Here is a 21,502-nt window from a genome sequence, read left to right as displayed (position 1 = left end):
AGAAATAAAGAAAACTATTTCTTATGGCATAATTTGAATACTGAATGTATTCTTAAATATATTTGCCTCCATTGTTTTTCATTGACTAGTTAGCTAAATAGTTTATATACAAAGATATATGACTTTTCTAAACAAGCCTCTATAATTCCATATGTTGATACTGTATGCCTATATATCCTGTTTTTAAGCTCACACAGGTACAAAAGCCATAAACTCCTGAACACGATAATTGCACCTTGTGGTTATAATGACACCTCTGTGAAACTGCCACTTAGACATTACTTCAAAATCCATGTAATTATTCTGAACTATCATGTCTTTGTTCAGGAAATCCACAAATAGCAACTTTACTGCATGGATGGCAAAAAAATGAGCAAAGCTATTTCAAAAGCCAATAACTGTGAAAAGGTGACATATTCTAATCTCGAGCAAACAGTTATGTGAGAAAAACATTCAACAGTTCTGCAGTTACATTTCTTAAAACTAGAATATAGAATAAAGTTTTAGGGGTAAAAAAAAAAAAAAGTTAGTCTTGCACAATTTTAAGAATTGGCAGTCTAGCACAGTACACAATAATGAAGTTGTATAAACAGATTTCTTGTATATACAGTACTGTATTTGATATACGAGTTATCTAACTTAGGGTTAGGCAACATAAGCATAAACAGATATATCTTTGGATTTGCAGACAGGAGATTTCATTGCAGTCATTGCTGTGATTTTGTTGGGTCCCCAATGACAGAGAAGCATCCAGCAAAGTAAGGGGACGGTTTCTTTGTATTAGCTGCGCTCCCTCTTTTCAGACGCGACCACAGGCTGCTGACCCTCACATGCTATGGAAAATCAGCACAGCTGTAATATTCAAGATATGATTAAATGGGTCTCAGCATTTCAATACAAACATGCTTCTCACCTCCAGGTTTGTTGGTGTTACACTGGCTGAAGGGAGTGGAACTAAAGGTGGATCTGAGGGCTGGATCAGTTTAAGTGTCTATAAGATAAACAACAAAGTCTCTGCATCTGTTATCACAATGTTATTCCTTTTACCAAATGTTTGCATTATTGGTAACATCCAAACGTAGGGTACTGTTTTACAGAAACTTCATATATTTATTGTTAAAGGGATTGAAACAATATGAGGGTGAGTTAATGATGACAGAATTTTTGGGTAAAATATTTAAGTTCATGTTAGCATAAAAAAAATATTTTCTAGAGTAAGGATGTTCCTGTAATATGGCTCAAGATACTAAAGTACACACTGAGTGAAAATGCATAACTACAAGTGGATCTTTCAGCATTGCAGTCTCATTATTAAATACCATTACCATCACAAAAACATAGCAGGACAAAGGGTTATAACTAATTACAATTCATAAAGAAGTTTCTGCAATGCATTCCTACTAGTAGGCCTATGCATACTGGCTCTCTGTGTTAATATACAAAGCTGTTATTTTTACCTTTTGACGTGTCTTCACGGGTAGAGCTACTGAGTAGTTTATCACAGAGATGAGCAGAAAGACCGCTAGCACTCTTTTCCTGTTCCCAGTCATCCTGCACTCACACACTGACAGCAAGCAAAGGTTTACTAAATCAAAATACCACCCAAACAATGGGTGTGACAAAAAGCTGTTTTGCGTCATAGGAAAAATGACAGCACCAGGCAGCACTGCATTCATAAAATTAATGTTTATTAAAGACATTTAAGAATCACGTGAAAAAGAATATTTTAGTCCCACACAAGAGATTTCAGTAAATGCCAGAAAAATTCCTTCAGGTTAAATGGAAATGTTTTTAAAGGTAACAGGGCAACTGACTCAATATTTGTCCCTGTTGAGCTCTCCCATCTCAATCGGAGGTAGCTGAAGAATATTTTAAAGACAAGATTTATCGATCCATATATATATATATATATATATATATATATATATATATATATATATATATATATATATATATATATATATATATATATATATATATATATACACACACACACAAATATATATATATATATATATATATATATATATATATATATATTAGATTTCCATAAAACGTAAACTTGATTCTCATTTCTGTGACAGATAAACTACTATGTGCAATTCTATAAAAAAGAGAAAATATTACAGCTATTAATAAATTAGAGACAAAAAATATTAAAAGTAGAAATACTGCACCACAATTGGATGTTAATACAAAATAAATCATGAAATTAAATCAGCAGAGATATGCAGTAATGGTAAAAAGAGAAGGAAAATATCTACGTGTTAAATTCACAGTCAGTAATCCCAAATTCAGATTTTTGTTATTTGAAATTAAAAGCATGTCTGAGAATAATCAAGAAAAATATTTGAAAACATACTGCTCCATACAGTCAACCCCTTAGTCAATAAACACTTCTTTTTTTGTTGCACAAAACACAAGGGAATGTTCCATTTAAGTCTCCTATCTGCACTTACACTTCCAAGAGGACATGATGCCACTATAGTGAAAAGTCCTGAAAGCACATATCTGATAAGCGTCCTCTTAAACCAATATCAAGTTCACTCTCCCTCTTTTCAGTATGTGTGCTGATTCTCACAAATACAAGACAAACATTTTTTTAAACAAAGAAAAAAATGAAAAGAAAAAAGACAGGATTAGATCCAACCATCCATTTCATAATCAGTCAAAACCTATAAGGAAAGAATATTGAGCTGGTGATCTGTTCTCCCAAAACCAAAAAGATCAAGTTGCAAAGTGAACCTGATCAAGAAATTCCATTTTTTTTTTTTTTTTTTAAAGTGAGAATTCAAATTAACCAATTGTTAAAAATCGTTCAAAATGTGATTCCATGTAAAGTGGAAATGGTTCATGGCACATCTAAATGTTCTGCACAGATACATGATAGGTCAGATGCTCACAATAGATTTCCATAATTTTCTGCAAAACATTATGAGCAATATCCCAAATCAAATGTTTAGTTTGGTACAATACAACAAAAATGACTTTGTAAGATCTTAATTATCCTTTTTAACCATCTACTTGATCACACTCTCCCAATTATAGCAGTGGTTAACTTTCAACTCTCTATTGATCTAAAATAAATTCCAGTTTTAAGGAATAACAAGGCAATCTACATACACAAATATTACTCAAGAACTAATGCTTTAACTTAGTAGTTTACCCAAAAATGAAAATTCTGTCATTAACTAACCCCCACGTTGTTCAGAAGTTGCATCACTTTCTTTTTCCCATAAGAAAGGGATATGTTAGACAGAATGACAGAATAAATCAGCATTTACTTTCATTGTATGGGGGGGAAGATGCAATGAAAAGTGACCAAGGGTGCTTAAGTGATGACAGAATTTTCATTTCTGCATTAACTATCCCTTTAATGGGTCCATGATTACAGGCTGCCGAAGTCATCAGTTTATATTTTGAGAGACAGTCGCACTACTACAGTGCGAAATATGTCAGACAAGAAAATGTCTTTCTCCAGTTAGCACATTTCTGTTTGTTTCCTATTACATTCTATTTTTTACTACCAAATGTTCTTTGTTATTTAGCAGAAGTGCAGGCCAAATATTGGAGCTTGTACCTTCATGATGCTTGTGAAAGTACTAGCATGACCTCGCATGTATAAATTTAACATTTGGTTGTCAAAAGAACAAAACAGGATTTTATTATTTCACCATCAAATGTGTACTGGCATATCTGCACTAGGCTTTTCTTTAAATGAAAGCCTGAATTATAGTACCTCTGCTGCAATCATATGAAGGACATGACATTATGATTATTAATGCATCTCGTTAGATCACCCAGTACAAAAACCTTGTTTTTTTTTAATAAGCAAAAATGTCTTTTGGTCTGAGGGAGACTGTGGCATTAAGCAGGTTGCAGGGGTATACAGCCAACCCCTACTCCACCTTCATGGCACACCATTTGTGTCATAAACGTCCAACGGTTGGTTTCTAGGTCAAACATCTCCAAAGAGCTGAGATTGGACTGTCCGTCATAACCTCCCACTGCATAGAGTCGACCACAGTTTGCTACCAGAGAAACACGGCTGCGCCGAGTGTTCATGGCCACTAGGTGGCTCCACTGATCAGCTACTGAGCTGTATACCTCTGCCCCACTGAGAAAGGCAGAGCCATCATAACCTCCTGCCACATAGAGATTGCTGCCCAAGGTTGCAGCGCCATGCCTACAGCGTTTGTTCATCATGGGAGCAACAGGGTGCCACAAGGCTGTATGCTGGTTGTAGTACTCCATCTAGTGGCAGAAACATTCAATAAAAACAGTTTGAGAAATTAATTTTGCAATATTATATATATATATATATATATATATATATATATATATATATATATATATATACAGGTGCATCTCAATAAATTAGAATGTCGTGGAAAAGTTCATTTATTTCAGTAATTCAACTCAAATTGTGAAACTCGTGTATTAAATAAATTCAATGCACACAGATTGATGTAGTTTAAGTCTTTGGTTCTTTTAATTGTGATGATTTTGGCTCACATTTAACAAAAACCCACCAATTCACTATCTCAAAAAATTAGAATATGGTGGCATGCCAATCAGCTAATCAACTCAAAACACCTGCAAAGCTTTCCTGAGCCTTCAAAATGGTCTCTCAGTTTGGTTCACTAGGCTACACAATCATGGGGAAGACTGCTGATCTGACAGTTGTCCAGAAGACAATCATTGACACCCTTCACAAGGAGGGTAAGCCACAAACATTCATTGCCAAAGAAGCTGGCTGTTCAGAGTGCTGTATCCAAGCATGTTAACAGAAAGTTGAGTGGAAGGAAAAAGTGTGGAAGAAAAAGATGCACAACCAATCGAGAGAACCGCAGCCTTATGATTGTCAAGCAAAATCGATTCAAGAATTTGGGTGAACTTCACAAGGAATGGACTGAGGCTGGGGTCAAGGCATCAAGAGCCACCACACACAGACATGTCAAGGAATTTGGCTACAGTTGTCGTATTCCTCTTGTTAAGCCACTCCTGAACCACAGACAATGTCAGAGGCGTCTTACCTGGGCTAAGGAGAAGAAGAACTGGACTGTTGCCCAGTGGTCCAAAGTCCTCTTTTCAGATGAGAGCAAGTTTTGTATTTCATTTGGAAACCAAGGTCCTAGAGTCTGGAGGAAGGGTGGAGAAGCTCATAGCCCAAGTTGCTTGAAGTCCAGTGTTAAGTTTCCACAGTCTGTGATGATTTGGGGTGCAATGTCATCTGCTGGTGTTGGTCCATTGTGTTTTTTGAAAACCAATGTCACTGCACCCGTTTACCAAGAAATTTTGGAGCACTTCATGCTTCCTTCTACTGACCAGCTTTTTAAAGTTGCTGATTTCATTTTCCAGCAGGATTTGGCACCTGCCCACACTGCCAAAAGCACCAAAAGTTGGTTAAATGACCATGGTGTTGGTGTGCTTGACTAGCCAGCAAACTCACCAGACCTGGACCCCATAGAGAATCTATGGGGTATTGTCAAGAGGAAAATGAGAAACAAGAGACCAAAAAATGCAGATGAGCTGAAGGCCACTGTCAAAGAAACCTGGGCTTCCATACCACCTCGGTAGTGCCACAAACTGATCACCTCCATGCCACGCCAAATTGAGGCAGTAATTAAAGCAAAAGGAGCCCCTACCAAGTATTGAGTACATATACAGTAAATTAACATACTTTCTAGAAGGCCAACAATTCACTAAAAGTGTTTTTTTTTTATTGGTCTTATGATGTATTCTAATTTTTTGAGATAGTGAATTGGTGGGTTTTTGTTAAATGTGAGCCAAAATCATCACAATTAAAAGAATCAAAGACTTAAACTACTTCAGTCTGTGTGCATTGAATTTATTTAATACACGAGTTTCACAATTTGAGTTGAATTACTGAAATAAATGAACTTTTCCACGACATTCTAATTTATTGAGATGCACGTGTATATATATATATATATATATATATATATATATTGCAAAATTAAAGTATTCATTGGCATTCAAAACTAAAAATGATTCTATAAACTGAACACAAAATAATACATTCAAAAACAATAGACGCTTATAGAAATGTAGTCTGAGATGAATGATGCATACTAACTGTGTTGAAGATCTGTAGACCATCATGACCACCTGATACAAATATTCTGCCTTCAAATACAGTAACACCAGCAGCACTGCGGCTTGCACTCATTTCTGTAACTATCATCCATCTGACAACAAAGAGATGCACATATGCAGCAATATTTAGATGAGCCAAATCACTACAGCTTTAATGAAGTGGTTATGAACTTTTTTTTCCTCCCCAATTTGGCATGCCCAATTCCCAATGCGCTCTAGGTCCCCGTGGTGGCAAAGTGACTCTCCTCAATCCGGGTGGCAGAAGACAATCTCAGTTGCTTACGCGTCAGAGACCGTCAATCCGCGCATCTTATCACATGGCTTGTTGAGTGCATTACCGCGGAGACGTAGCGCTTGTGGAGGCTCATGCTATTCTCTGCGGCATCCATGCTCAACTCACCACACGCCCCACCGAGAGCGAGAACCACATTATAGCGACCACGAGGAGGTTAACCCAACGTGACCCTACCCACCCTAGCAACCGGGCTAACTGGTTGCTTAGGAAGCCTGATTGGAGTCACTCAGCATGCCCTGGATTCCAACCTTCGACTCCAGGTGTGGTAGTCAGTGTCTTTACTTGCGGAGCTACCCAGGCCCCAGGTTATGACATTTTTTTAAGTGCAAGTAACTATTGAGCAAGAGCATATGGGTTTCTACAACTTTAGGCACTTTCATGTCCTTTGGTTGATTTTCATTAAAACAAACAGATTTCTTTTTCTTTTTGCTATATGAAGGTGACATTAAATCTTATATGGAAACATTTGACCAGGCCATCATCATTTCTTTTTGGTACTTTTCAAATGCCTTTTATGTGCAGATTTTACTGTTATAGTCTTGTCCCAGACCCACACTTGCAATATTAAACAATAAAAATCCATGATAAAAATACAAATTATTACAAGTTTAAAACTAAGATAATCTAAAGAGAAATAAACCATTTCAAAATTTGTTTGAATACATTTTTAAATTTACAAAAAAATTAAAAATTATGACTGTCCCACAGTCATTAAAAATGTCACTTCCACTATGGAATTCTATTAAACACAATACAGAATTTGAGATGTGGGGGGAATATTCATGACATTCCAAAAATTACATAAATCTCCAGTGAACATACACTGTTGGATATTGGTAGTTGAACAATAAATAAATAAAAAAAATTGTTAAAGTGTGAAAACATTTTAACAAGACTTAACTTTCTAGAATTCCACAGTGCTAAAAGTGTCAGAAGTTGAAGAAACACACATATATACTGGTTTTTCATATTTAGGCACATAAAAACATTATAGTTTTGTCAGGACACAAAGTTTATTGACAGTACATGGCTGGCAACAATTCCTTTTTCTTTGCACTGCAGACAGGCAAAACTAGTGATGTTTCGTTCGTGATCGAATCTGTCTTTCTGAACGAATCTTTCAAGTGGACGAATCGTTCTCGTTCACCTCCATACACTGACTCGTATTTTACGCTCACTGACGTCTTTCCATTACGAAGCCAATAAGCTCTAGTTTGAAGCACAAGACTGCATTGGTGGCTCTTCATGCCTGTAAAGACTGACTAAAGTGCAAGCCAATAGCATTCCAGTGTGGGCTGTGAAGGAGTATATCATTGGCTTGGCCCACTGAACGAATACGCCCTTCACTGAACAAGTACTAGTTAGTCATGTGAGTCTGAACGAGCTGAGAGGTGTTGTTTATGAACAAACTGAACATACAGGTAAACTACTTTGTGAAAGGGGATCTGCTGAACGACAAAACAAAAGGAAGTATGTCGTTCGTTCAGTTCAGCATGTGAATCAATCACGTTCAACAAGGAGAGAAAAGGATGAAATGCACTTAAGACATAATCCCCAATTTATCAATGAGTAAAAATATTATACCATACAGATAAAAGGACATCAATTATGGATGGAAATGTTGTGCTTTGATGCACAGTGTAAGATATTTAGGCTTTTCTTGAACTTTTTCTCTTGGTAAAAATATATCCCAGCATTTGACAAAATATAGGGAAAATAAGACCTGCCATTTGTGGTGAAAACGATTGTGGCGTTTAAACTCTCTTTTTAAAGTGTCTTTGTACATTTGTAGACATGCAAATTCCATTTGTGTTGCTTTGTCCTGCTTTTAAAGACCGACTAAAGCGTGAGCCAATAGCGTTCGAGAGCGGGCTGTGAAGAAGAATATCACTGGTTGGAAAAACTGAACGAATAAACCCCTTCACTGAACTAGTCAGTCATGTCGTTCATGTACAAACTGAATGTACTGGTAAACTCGTTCGAGAACAAACTGAATGAATCAGTCATCTCTTTCATGACGATCTGCTGAGTGGATGAACGAGAGAGAAGGAGCTGCATGTCATTCGTACGTTTCATCAATCTCGTTCAACAAGAAAAGGGGCTGGATAAATTATGAATAAAGTAAGTGATGACTACACATTAGAGTGACATACGGATGTTATTGAAACTCATAAATATTTTTTAGGCTAGTACTGTTGTCTTTTAAAAAAAATTTGTTTATAGCTTGATAAAAAGTCATACTCAGTAGTTCAGAATATGATAGATATGCTTTACTGACACTTTTGGGGAAACAATAATGATGCTTAAATACTGCAGTGCTGAAGTCTCTTAGTAGATTTGTAGACACGCAAATTTTAATAAAGTATAATTAGACATGTTCTGGTCGTGAATGACTGCTTTTGGTTTAATGCAATTACTTAAAAGATGATCATTTGGGGGGCCTGGTTAGCTCAGCGAGTAAAGACGCTGACTACCACCCCTGGAGTTGTGAGTTCGAATCCAGGGCGTGCTGAGTGACTCCAGCCAGGTCTCCTAAGCAACCAAAGTGGCCCGGTTGCTAGGGAGGGAAGAGTCACATGGGTTAACCTCCTCAGGGTCGCTAAAATGTAGTTCTCGCTCTCAGTGGGGCGCGTGGCGAGTTGTGCGTGGATGCCGTCTCCACGGTAACACGCTCAACAAGCCACGTGATAAGATGCACAGGTTGACGGTCTCAGACGTGGAGGCAACTGAGATTCATCCTCCGCTACCCGGATTGAGGTGAGTCATTATGCCACCATGAGGACTTAGAGCGTACTGGGAATTGGGCATTCCAAATTGGGGAGAAAAAAAAAAGACGATCATTTGGTGCCATCTGCAGGCACAAAGGCATAACTTGAAGAAATAGTCAATGAACGAATCTGAATGAATCTTTTTGGTGAATGGAATCAAAAGAATTGAGTCACTGAAATGAAACAAAATCACTGTCACTAAAAACTAACCCATTACAATAATTGCTAGTGCTGATGATTATCGATCCTATGTAATAACTGCTATGCCCCTGGTATAAACAAAATATGAACAGAAACCTAAAAGCATAGTTTAATAGTCAGCAAGACACTTTGGCTCTAGCAAACTGGGCATATTACATTGACCCTAACATGTTCCTGATCTAAAGAATTTCTGATTTACCTGTCAGTCTCTGGAGAATAGCACTCAACTGAATTTAGAGAGGATTTCCCATCATATCCACCACAAACATATATATGTCCATCAACCACAGCTGTTCCCATTGCACTAATGCAGATAGAAGAGAGGGAGAAAAAGACCAAAAGCAATTGGCACATCAGGTATACTACAGTATGTGTGCAGTACATCACATTTAACTAAAACTTTGTGCAGACCCTCAAAGGTCAAGTAATTTTATGATCAACAATAAAATATATAGGTTATATACATTTCCCTCAGGTGAACTAGGACAGAATAATGCATTTATTATGACAAATTAACAATTTCTCACCTGCGTTGAGTGTTCATGCTTGAAACTTTGGTCCACGTGTCAGTTTCTGGGTTGTAAACTTCTACAGTTCTAAGCCGTGATTGACCATCGTAACCACCAATAGCATAAAGCAGTCCATTCACAACAGCAACACCCACTCGACTTCGGGCTGTGCTCATAGGTTGACATCGCTCCCAACAGTTTCCAATGGGATCAAATACCTCCACAACATTTAATGAGTCACCTGTGAATAAAACATTGACTTAACCACTCACTGCAACATTCCTCACTTCACAATAATATCACAAGGTCTCTAAAAGGAAATAATGAGGAAGAAGTCACCAGCACTGTTGAGGCCCCCAACTGCATAGATTAGGCCTGCAATGGAAGTGCAACACCTCTGTCGGGTTTTGTAGGCTGGGAGGTGGGGTCGTCGCTCCGGCATGAGATGGTAATCTTTCGCCTCATCGACAAGGTCCCTGTTGGGAGTGAAATTCAAATGCAAGTTCACATTTCAATTCAAAGACATCTCTAGAATTAACATTTTCCAAATTATCATGTATCTTGATTCTTGACAAAGCCAACATACTGTTATTCTACAGACTTGGTTTAGGGCTTTTTCAAAATCCATAAACCAAGATCAAAATTTCCTAGAGCTTTCAAGCTACATCCACCAAACTTGGCACAGACCTTCAGACTGTTCTGACTCAGGTAGCTATGGCTTTTCTTACTGCTCGGAATAATGTTTTTTACACGGTAGGCAATCAAATATCCCCAAAATCCCACTGACTCGCATTGACAAAATGTTCAAATCTATCCACCTATCCATCCATCCACCTATCTATCATCTATACATCCATCAATCCCTTGCTCACTTTCTTTTCTCTCTATCTGTCTGTCTGTCTGTCTGTCTGTCTGTCTCTTCTTTGTCCAGCCTAGGTGGTGTCCCGCTTGGTCGCAGGGTCAGCTTTTCTACATTGTTGCCTCCATTTCGCACGGTCTGCTGCATCCACTTTGGTGACATTGGCTGCACGCATGTCTTCCTTGTGTTATTCTGGCCACTGAGTCTTCACTACTTCATAGCACATGTCCGTACCACCTCAGGCGTGCTTCCTGCATCTTTTCTCGAATTGGGGCAACACCAAAGGTCTTCCGTATGTGGATGTTTGTAACTCGATCAAGCTTTGTCAGCCCAATTGACAACCTAAGTATCTGCATTTCCATGGCGCTCAAGACTTGTTCATGTTTCTTGGTTATTGGTCAACATTCTGCTCCTTATAATGCCACTGGTCTGATGACAGTTCTATAGCTCTTGGATTTCAGATGTGTTGGGATCTCGCGGTCACAGAGGATTCCAGTAGTTTGGCGCCATTTTACCCATGTTGCATTCGCTCGCATTCGTGCATCTCGTATTGTGTCACCATCAACTGTGACATAGAATCCAAGGTATTTAAATTCTGTTAACTTGTTAAGTTGTTGTCCATCTACATAGATGGTGCCATCTGTCTGGTCTCCACATTCGAGATACTCTGTGTATGTATGTCTGTCTGTCTATTATACATATATTTTTTAAAGCTAACTTTCAAAGTAACAAATTTCCCTATCTTGTTAACATTAATCATTAAATATGAACCAAACAGAATGTGTAATTAACAGTTTTCCCAAACTCAATAACTATTTATAATTTTGTTCCATAACCTGTCCAATCGTTTTGTGATTACTGGTTTTGTGATTAAGATTTTTAGAAATCACTTTGATTCTGATCGATTCGCTAATAATTCATTCAGACCAATCTGATAACAAATTGGACATCAAATTGGCTCATCAATACTATTTTACTTGACATAAGCGCAATCTAGCTGATGAAATACTTTAGATCTCAGAATAGTTACTCAAATTTAAAATATTCACAACAAAAATGTCCACTTTTTCATGAGTTTGAGATTTGTATAAAATTTTAATGACTTCTCCAATCCTGGAAAACAATTTTTTTATTTCCCTGATATTTGCAGGTTTTTCATAACACTGTGCAGGGTAAGATTAACCACCAGGCTGATTGGGCCATTGCCCAGGAGCCTCTAAACCCAGGGGGCCTCAAGCTAAAATAAATTATTTATTTATTTTGAGATATCTTTTATAAATCCACGTAAATGTCAGCCTTATGTGAAATACCATTTGTTCGGTCGAATGCATGCAGGACTACAGCAACACGAGCACAGGCACTCGAGTGCGCACTCAAGGAATCTGTGTCACACAGGTGCAGCGCGTTCATTTTAAGGACTAAAGAACAGCATCTGATTTACAAAATGCTCTAAACACAAAGATAAGGTGCCGTTTAACCTGGCTATGTACAAAGATGATGGTTTAAATTCATATAAGCGACAGAATTAGTGCAATAGTATGGAGGCCTTAAAACATTTTAAGTCCTGCATGCATTTAATGTTTAATGATAAAGCGAAAGATGCCTTAATACCCTAAATATGTGCATGGTAACCTTTTGTAATATTTGGTTAACCCCGAGAGTTCACAAATGGTTTCTGTTAATTGTCAGGAGTCGGGACTCGGGGAAAAAGAAAGTTTATTGCCTTGGGTGCGTCAAACACAATCTCAGATTAGCAGGGAATAAAGTGCACAATGAGCTATGAGCCTAAATTGCACAATACATAGATCTTCAAATGATGAAATCACATGTGGTGGTGGGGGCGTGGTTGAGCGCCGGCTTGTGAATGGAGAGCGAGATCGGGAGATGAGAACGGCAAGGATCATCACCTGGCAATGATTGTCTCTAACTGCTGTGTGTCACTGCATTGAGAGTTGGAGACGGATTTAAGAGCGAGCCAGACGCCAGTGAGGGGAGAGAGAGCCCAGTTGAGAAGATGCAAGTGTGTTAGCCGCTGCCACTGTTCTTTTCTACTGAAGCACCTTGAGTCTGTGTGCGTATGAAGCTGAACCGTTGTGCTCTGAAGCAAATTAGTTTTTGAGCTTAATAAAAAGACATTCCTGTGTTGGAATCACCGTCTCCCGCTTCCTCATTCCCTGAACCACAAGAAACCTGTCTGTTACATCACATTAAAGTCGAACAAAAATAATCTCTGTCACTGCCTACAACAGAGTAGGCCTATTCTTAATCAATGGAAAATGCATAATTCTGCCTGGGCAAGTTCACTTTCCATGAGGCAGCAAACATTACAGTTTATAGGACTTCTTCAGGATGCTTTGATTTTTTAGATGATTTAGCATTTAACTTTAAATTATTGTCTGCACACCAGAGCAAAAGGGGGAAAAAGCATTGGTTCACCATTTATCAAGCGCTGAAACTTTGCAAGGTGAAAAACAATCAGGAATCATATGTAACAGTCACATTAAGTCCCCATTGCAATCTGTAATTCATCAGAATGTCAATTGTGACACCAGCACTGATGCAGCGCAGCAAATGGTGAAATAAAAAGCAGGTGTCTCGAGATGCATTAATCAATATTAAAGTTATTTTTAAGTTAACGGTATCTAAAAAACGGCCCTGCGTGGTACACTGAAAAAAGTGAGTTGTGGCACAATAGAAAACCAATTTAAAAACAGCGCAGACGCACGTGAACAGCCCGTAACTCGCCCAAAACCAGTAGGTTTATCAGGTACTTTCAGACTCAGATCAGGTTGAAAACATCTATACATGTGCAGAATAAACGAATAGTGATTTGGAATTTGAATACAGGTGCTGTGCACATCCCTATAAATAACGCATGATTTTGGATCGGTTGATAATTAAAGTACAAACAATTGGACGTGTAAGATATTGCTCCAAACATTTCTTCCGTCTGTTTGAAAAATCCAACCAAATCTGCCAAGCGTCGTCATGTAGCGCATAACAGTGAACGTAGTCATGCTATGGGGTGCTTCCACAGTGTACCGGCCCATGGGCCTCTCAGTTCTTAATCCATCCTTGACACTGTGGGAGCCCTGAATTAATTAATATTATGTTGAAAAGGTTTGAGGGAATCTATTTATGGGGCATATGTTATATGAAATAAACTGGCCTGCATTTGTGGCAGCAGCGCACAAGTTCATCCTGTTGAACGCAGTCAGCCAGGAACTGAGGTCGACACAGAGGCAACCGTGTTTTAGACAGCAACTCCGGTAACCGTGGCTCTCGATCTTCACGTGCATGTCTCACCCAAGCAAGCACAGCCTCAAACACCTACAACCAACAAACAAGAACAATATCATGTTTTCCTTGTCTAGTGTCATGGTGCAATGGAAATATGCTGTCCCATAAAGGAAAACAGTCAAATACCTTAATCAACTACAAAATTTAAATGTCTACTTCCATTTAGTTTTTCTTTGAACATGTAGGCAATTTTCTAGAAACCACCTCATGTGTATTACTGTGTTGTATGACATCTCTGACCTGCTCCTCTGCTTGGACGTTAAGCTCATCGCAGTCCACAAGCTCAAGCACCTCTTCTGGCCGAAGTGCCAGGAACTCTTCTGACACAGACACCTCCACAAAGTGTTGGTGAACAAAGCTGTTGGCTGCATCATAAAGAGTGGTGCACATCATAGTCTCTGCAAACTGTCGTACACCAAGGCAATTCTTTGGATGTAACCTGTAAATACAGAGTATGTCCAAGACAATGAACCTTCAATTTGTGTGAATCAGTTGTGTATCACTCCAGCACTCCACTGGTGTGCCATAACTTTGGCTTGGCCTGGCACAGTTATTCCTAACCACAATTATTTTGCAGGTAAATCCAAGCCAAGTAATAAAATAAATTGTGCACTGTGACTCTCTGAAGTTTTGTCGCAGTCAACCAATCAGATTAGGACAGGCAATTTTTGTTTACAGCTCTTGCAATAGTATGCCAAAGAAAGAGATAATGCTGGTTAAAGGTGCTAATTCCACAAATGTAAAGGTAAAAAAGAAAAAAAAAAGAAAAGAAAAACAATAATCTAGGCACCCATCACCCCACTGAGTTTGCCAAACATGCTGAAATGGACAACCACAGCTCCTTCCTGTTAACAGCGTGTCTAAATATAAATGTGACAGAATAGCACAATGCAATATAGAGCCAAAAAAATACACCCTGTCAATACAGTTAAAATCCAGCAATTAAAGAAATGCTGCAACAACAAAAAAAATTGACCAGTTTTGTTACATTCTGATTGTTATGTTCAGCCCTGGACAATATTTGTTTGCAAAGCTGAATAATTTGTTTAAAACTGGACTAGCCAGCAGATCAATCAATCATCGCATCTGAAATGTTTCTCTGGTCATCCTAAAATAATGGGATCCTGAAAACCCAAGGCCTGCAAAGAGTTTGCAGAGCAAATAAGTTAAATACAAACTTGAACTATGCCGAAGAGTAGGTTATTGACACTTTTGAAAAACATCTTATTGATCTGATTCCGCATGATGAAGTCATATGGGTGGAGGAACGCATACACATAGTGCTCCCAAAACTGTGTTGCACTATCCCTCCCAGACAAGTTATTTACAGTGTTTTGTCTGTGTTTTAAACCGTGAATACTTTATTAATAAAAGAATCACAGTGGCTACGATTTATCCGGAAGTGACGGTTTTGTTCTTTTGAATATATGGGATGGAAACGTGGCTTTATTCGCATTGTTTTTGCGATATTATGTATTTTTGCAGAAATTAAATTCGCAAATTAGGATGGAAACTAATGTGAATGCAGCTGAAAGTTGACTAAACAGCATGTTCTCCTTGGCCTATGGGTTAAGGTTTAGTAACAAAATGGACATAGGTGCTAGTATACTGGACATCCAAAAAGTTTGATTTATTAATTTCTAATCCAACTGCAGACCAGGCCAGACCAAGAGGAGCAGTCTAATTTTAAAAGGCTAGTTCACACAAAAATGAAAATTCTCTCATCATTTACTCACCCTCATGCCATCCCAGATGTGTATGACTTTCTTTCTTCTGCAGAACACACACTAAGATATTTAGAAGAATATCTCAGTTGTGTAGGTCCATTCAATGCAAGTGAATGGTGGCCAGGCCTTTGAAGCTCCAAAAAGCAGATTAAGTCAGCATAATCATAATCCATCAAACTTTAGTGGTTAAATCAATGTCTTCTGAAGTGATCCAGTTGGTTTTGAGTAAGAACAGACCAAAATGTAAATCCTTTTTCACTGTACATCTTAACAGCAATCTCCATGGTGCTCATGATTTCAAGCTCGATTATTCTTCCTATAGCGCCATCTAGCACTCTGCACATGCGTCAAGCACTAGGAAGTGAAATCGAGCTTGAAATCATGATTGTGCCTAGATACTGATATTTTAGTCTGTTCTCACCCAAAACCAACTGGATCACTTCAGAAGACATTGATTAAACCACTGGAGTCTTATGGATTACCTTCATGCTGACTTAATCTCCTTTTTAGAGATTCAACAGCCTGGCCAACATTCACTTGCATTGTATGGACCTACAGAGCTAAGACATTCTTCTGAAAATCATAATTAGTGTTCTGCAAAAGAAAGAAAGTCACAAACATCTGGGATGGCATGGCGGTGAGTAAATGATGCAAGAATTTTCATTTTTGTGTGAACTATCCCTTTAATAAAACTGAATTACACTGAATAAGTATCTGTACCTTTGTTGTAGAAAGGAGCAGCAGGCATCTTTGACATTTTGAAGCTGCAGGAAACTGGCCCCTATCAGGAGAGCCTGGACGTTCTGTTGGTCTATGGCTAAGTGTCCATTGTAAGCAAAATTTATTAGTGCTTCAAGTGCACTGTGAACAAAGGCAAAATAGGTCATACTGGTCGGCAAAATAGGTCATACTGGTCATCAAAATATTTATATCTTACACAGGACTTACAAACAACACAAAAGGCCACATCTTGATATAAAGCGTCCCTCTGTGTTTTGGACATTTACCTGGAGTCCATGCCCTGCATGACGATCTCATCCTGTTTGCATTCAACCATGTCATTGGTGAACATTGCATGGAAATATGGGATTGAAGCAGCGAGAACTATCCTATGCGCACTGAATTTATGCTCTCCTACCTGCATATACACAGACAGATACACAATCAGATCATCTCATAAACACCATATATAAAAAATGCCTTGGATCAAGTCCTTAAAATGTTTCATCTGACATTCAGTCATAAAGTTGGAGTAACTACCTAGATACTTTTTTGTGTGCCAAATCAAATTATCCCTCTGTCCAAATGGACATTGTGTATCACCATTCTGAAGGGGAAAAAGTAGCACAGAATCATATAATTCATGCACAAGGGCAAAACTGCAACAGTGAGCCAGCCATCAGGAAAACCTGATATATAGGCTACTAATAATATTACCTAATCCTCAGCAATACAAATAATTAGAAGTATCTGTGGCATAAGCCAGCTGTCATTCAGCGCAGACACTCAGGTCAGGTAAAAGAGATAAAGAGGATTATTGTTATCTGTGACCCACATAAAGGGCTGATGATGCAAAAGTGCAAGCACAGCAGCAGAGCAGAGAGTGAACACAAGTTTCAGATAAGACATAATGCTGCTTTATACATGATACTGTATGTGCTATCACTACATTTTCACTGAAAGACAAGGAGCAAGTCATCAAATAAAAAAAATTATACAACAAATCAGAACGTGAAGTTTGAAAGTGGAATGAAGGGGAGTCATTTCAATACAATGTTACAAGTTCTGGTATTAAAGAGCATGGTATGTGAATCTAAAGGGGTTCTGATTCCCTTAGTGTACAGACAGACACTACTGTGAGCACTAAGCTTAGTGTCTGTATCTGAATGTATAAACATGTTAATGAACTACTAACAAACAGCAAGATGAACTCCCTTAATTAGCTAATATTAAAGGGATAGTTCACCCAAAAATGAGAATTCTCTCATCATTTACACACCCTCGTGCCATCCCAAATTTGTATGACTTTCTTCTGCTGAACACAAACAAAGATTTTTAGAAAAATATATCTGCTCCTACAATGCAAGTGAATGGTAGCCAAAACTTTGAAGCTCCAAAAAGTAGATAAAGGCAGCATAAAAGTAATCCATTAAACTCCAGTGGTTTAACCCATCATCTGAAGTGATCCAATTGGGTTTGGGTGAGAACAGACCAAAATGCAACTCCTTTTTCAACGTAAAACCTTTTTCACAGTATATCTTGCTATTGCAGTCTCTAAGCCCAATCATTATTTCAAGCTCAATTACACTTCCTAGCGCTTGATGCATATGCAGAGCGCTAGATGGTGCTAGGAAGTGTAATCGAGCTTGAAATCATGATTGCCAAGGAGACTGCTGTCAAGATGTACAGTGAAAGAGGAGTTACGCTTTGGTCTGTTTCTCACCCAGAACCAATTGGATCGCTTCAGAAGACATGAATTAAACCACTGGAGTCGTATTGATTCATTTTATGCTGCCTTTATGTGATCTGTGGAGATTCAAAGTTTTAGTTACCATTCACTTGCAGAGTATGGACCTACAGAGCTGAGACGTTCTTCTAAACATCTTGGTTTGTGTTCTGTAGAAGAATGAAAGCCATAAACATCTGGGATAGCATGAGGGCAAGTAAATGATGAGAGAGTTTTCTTTTTTGGGTGAACTATCACTTTAATTCTACCCTTGCCAAGAAACAATTACTGGTGGTCCTAAGGTACAGTTATGGTATCAGATGGGAATACCATGGTACTTTGATATGCTACTCAAAAGTACTTCCAGAAATCCCATGGTATGTCCATGAATACCATGGTACAACCATTGTACATGTCAAAATAAACATGATAGTACAATGGTGCATAAGTATGTAAGGATAAAAAAACAACAACTTTGTATTAAGTCAGTCAATCCAGTACCAGACCAAGAAAGAAGGGAACAAGCTCAGCTCAAGAATGACTGGTTCATACAGGTGTTTCTATTCAACAACTCATCTTAACAACATCAAGCATTAGAAAAGTTCACGGCCAAATCTTTGTTGTTTCCAGTATATCTACAGGTAAATGTAAACTGTAACAATAACAACAGCACGTTGTTATCCTCTTAAGTGATTTTGTACTTTAAACTACAGCACTACTCTATACATCATTTTCTGTGCTGCTGAGAATGATGTTAGCTCTACATCGCTAACTAACACAAGGTTGACAATACGCCTTCAAACCTCAAGCAAAGAGTACAGTTATCAATTTCGTGAGCTGTCTGCAATGAGAGACAATGGAAAACATCGAAGTGCACGACTGACAACCTTTAACAGCTTCTGCTAACAGTGTCTGTACTTCACTAGCCTCTCCCATGCTGACAGCCCATTGCTACTTGGTTAGCATTTCACTAGAAAATTCACTCTATCAAAGGAACCAACAGTACTTTTAGGGTAACATCGCAGAGTTTCCCTTGTCGCCGGATCTCCTCCATTACTGCATATCCATGAGCGGGTAAATCGGCGACAGAAAAATGCATCAAATCTTCTAATTCTTCAAAAATCATGTCACCCATCGTCATTGATGGACTGGAAACGATACTTTTTGTCCAAACGTCGATGCCGTAGCTGGAGCTGTACATTGAGTGCCCTCCACCGGCTGTATCAGATCCTGATCATGCGGCGGTCAAATACTGTTTAAATCAGATTTATATGGATGTACTAGTCTTAGTCGTGTGACGCACATACATCATAGCTTAGTTTGAGTGTGTCTTGAAGAAATGACGTTAGAACTATCTCTTTGAAACAGTTTTTGATGCCTATCTAGGGGACCAGACTGAACACTTGTCGTTCGGGATTACCATGTGACACATTTTTATGAACATTTATTACTGATATAACGCAAAAGACAGCGTTATGGTCTTTAGAATTGATTATTTTATCAATTACAAATACAGTAGGCCTCTAACCTTGTGCATGAACCCATTTAACAGCAAATTCTTCTTTTAACATCCAAAATATTTGCCATTTTTATTCAATGAAATCTGCAATTCACTTAGGTTTGCTTATGTGTCGGCCTGCTGTATCTGGCTATCTGTGCTGCCTAGCCTATGATCTATTAAAATTATAAGTCTAAGGTTTTGTCTCGTCAGGCAATGAAAACGAGGTTGGGTTTGATTTAGAATTGTCATAAAGTTTTTTCTGGGTAAATACAAGTTAAGCTCAATCGACAGCGTTTGTGGCATTATGTTGATTAACACAAAAATGTATTATTAATAATTAATTTTGCCTTGTCCCTCCTTTTCTTTAAGAAAAAAAAAGAAAAAAGGGGGTTAATAGTGAGGCATTTACAATGGAAGTGAATGGGGCCAATTCATAAACGTTTAAATACTTGCTGTTTCAAAAGTATAGCCACGAGACATTAACAATATGCATGTTAACATGATTTTAGTGTAAATAGCTTACTAACCTTTTCTGTGTAAAGTTTTAGCCAATTTTACAACTTCATTGTCATGACAATGTAATGTCAACAAACCCTAAAACTACTGTAAAAATTATGATTTAAACAACTTTACAGCTCAAATAATACACTAGTTTTACATGGAGAATTAATGTAAGCACTTATATAAAATTATAAGCTTCACATTTCTGTCTTTAATCCCTCTTAAAATTGGCCCCATTCACTTCCATTGCAAGTGCCTCACTGTAACCTTTTTTTTTTATTATTTATTTATTTATTTTTTTTAAGAAAATGACTGATGAGTCTAAATACATTTTTGTGGTAATCAACATCATGCCACAAGTGCTGTTGATTGATCTTAACTTGTAGTGAACCTGGAATATTACTTTAAGATCGTTTTCTTCTGATGGAACAATAAAAAAATATATATGTGTAATTCCTTTTTGAACACGGGTTTTAATCATCAATTTCATCTTTTCTGAATCTGAAATAAATACTAAATGAAATGTACTTTTGCTGTGGCTCATTCAGGTTTGTGGGCTAGCAGCAGTAATAATGTTACTAGAATTTAGTGACCTTTTGCAATAACTGCTCTGTGTCATAATCAGTAAGGAAATATAGGGTCAGAAAATATTCACTCATTTGTGCCTACCAAAAAAACCTGAGAATTAAAAAAGACATAATGCTTACTAGACTAGACTGAATGTGTTTTTAAATAAGGGCATAATGAGACTATGACGGCATAGTGTGATGCAAGAGCTACCTCATATTCTGGAAAATGCAAAAGTCAGAGCAGATCTTTCCACTGGACCATCCTTTTGCAATTCATTGGAAAAAAACACCCCCAGGAAAATCTTCTGTAAGCTTTGTTAGACTCCAGGATTAAGTCACTCTGCCTTGTAGCCTACCCTCATTGTGTTTGTGTGTGTGTGTGTGTGTGTGTGTGTCACAGTGTGGCTGAGTGGCCTTAACAGAGGTTTGTGTTACAGGAAGCTGATTGTGAAACTGTATTGTAAACTCTATAGTTATAAGTACTGAAATATCTCCTGTTCATGTATTACAGGTGCACTCAGTAATTTTTATGTATGTTGCTTTGGACTTACATTGACACCTAGTGGCGTGGATGCAGCAACATTCAAAATCAATAGTTTTCAGTTTTAGATGCCATTGTAGAAATTCACTATTCACAGTCAGCCATGATTAATTTAATCCATGTGTGAAAGTATCCAAAAAAAGGGCGGTTACTGAAATTAAGCGA

The 21,502-nt window shown here is 37.9% G+C and overlaps 1 protein-coding gene and 1 long non-coding RNA gene across 5 annotated transcripts; both read right to left on the bottom strand.

The window, feature by feature from the left end:
• Positions 1–94: 94 nt before the first annotated feature.
• LOC127441434 (uncharacterized) lies at positions 95–1,621 on the bottom strand. The gene is made up of 3 exons (XR_007897305.1): positions 1,458–1,621; positions 914–991; positions 95–833 (listed from the first exon to the last, which is right to left on the bottom strand). It is a non-coding gene; the product is annotated as an uncharacterized LOC127441434 (long non-coding RNA).
• A 36-nt stretch (positions 1,622–1,657) lies between these two features.
• On the bottom strand, positions 1,658–19,554 carry LOC127441424 (kelch-like protein 18). 4 transcript variants are annotated; one of them, XM_051698840.1, is made up of 11 exons: positions 19,232–19,374; positions 17,040–17,106; positions 16,787–16,917; positions 16,500–16,640; positions 14,293–14,491; positions 13,922–14,082; positions 10,233–10,369; positions 9,912–10,134; positions 9,584–9,688; positions 6,101–6,212; positions 1,953–4,254 (listed from the first exon to the last, which is right to left on the bottom strand). In XM_051698840.1, exons 3-11 carry the CDS (start codon positions 16,849–16,851, stop codon positions 3,868–3,870), a joined length of 1,530 nt encoding a protein of 509 aa, XP_051554800.1. In that variant the 5' UTR covers positions 16,852–16,917; positions 17,040–17,106; positions 19,232–19,374; the 3' UTR covers positions 1,953–3,867. The 4 variants fall into 4 exon arrangements, with proteins under 4 accessions (XP_051554797.1, XP_051554800.1, XP_051554799.1 ...); XM_051698837.1 differs by lacking the exon at positions 17,040–17,106 and having other exon boundaries at positions 1,658–4,254; positions 19,232–19,551; XM_051698839.1 differs by lacking the exon at positions 19,232–19,374 and having other exon boundaries at positions 17,040–17,785.
• Positions 19,555–21,502: the final 1,948 nt, after the last annotated feature.

The sequence above is a fragment of the Myxocyprinus asiaticus genome, chromosome 5 (assembly GCF_019703515.2).
Source record: "Myxocyprinus asiaticus isolate MX2 ecotype Aquarium Trade chromosome 5, UBuf_Myxa_2, whole genome shotgun sequence".
NCBI lineage: Eukaryota > Metazoa > Chordata > Actinopteri > Cypriniformes > Catostomidae > Myxocyprinus > Myxocyprinus asiaticus.
Note: the sequence above shows the minus strand (reverse complement) of the source record. Positions and strands in the feature narration are given on the sequence as shown.

Excerpts from the sequence above, each read along its gene's own strand:
- LOC127441424 (XM_051698837.1), bottom strand. The coding sequence starts at position 19,426 with ATGTACAGCTCCAGCTACGGCATCGACGTTTGGACAAAAAGTATCGTT. Across the intron at positions 10,135-10,232 it reads TGGGGGCCTCAACAGTGCTG|GTGACTCATTAAATGTTGTG; the intron begins GTGACTTCTTCC and ends TTTTATTCACAG. Across the intron at positions 4,255-6,100 it reads GTCTACAGATCTTCAACACA|ATGGAGTACTACAACCAGCA; the intron begins GTTAGTATGCAT and ends TTCTGCCACTAG.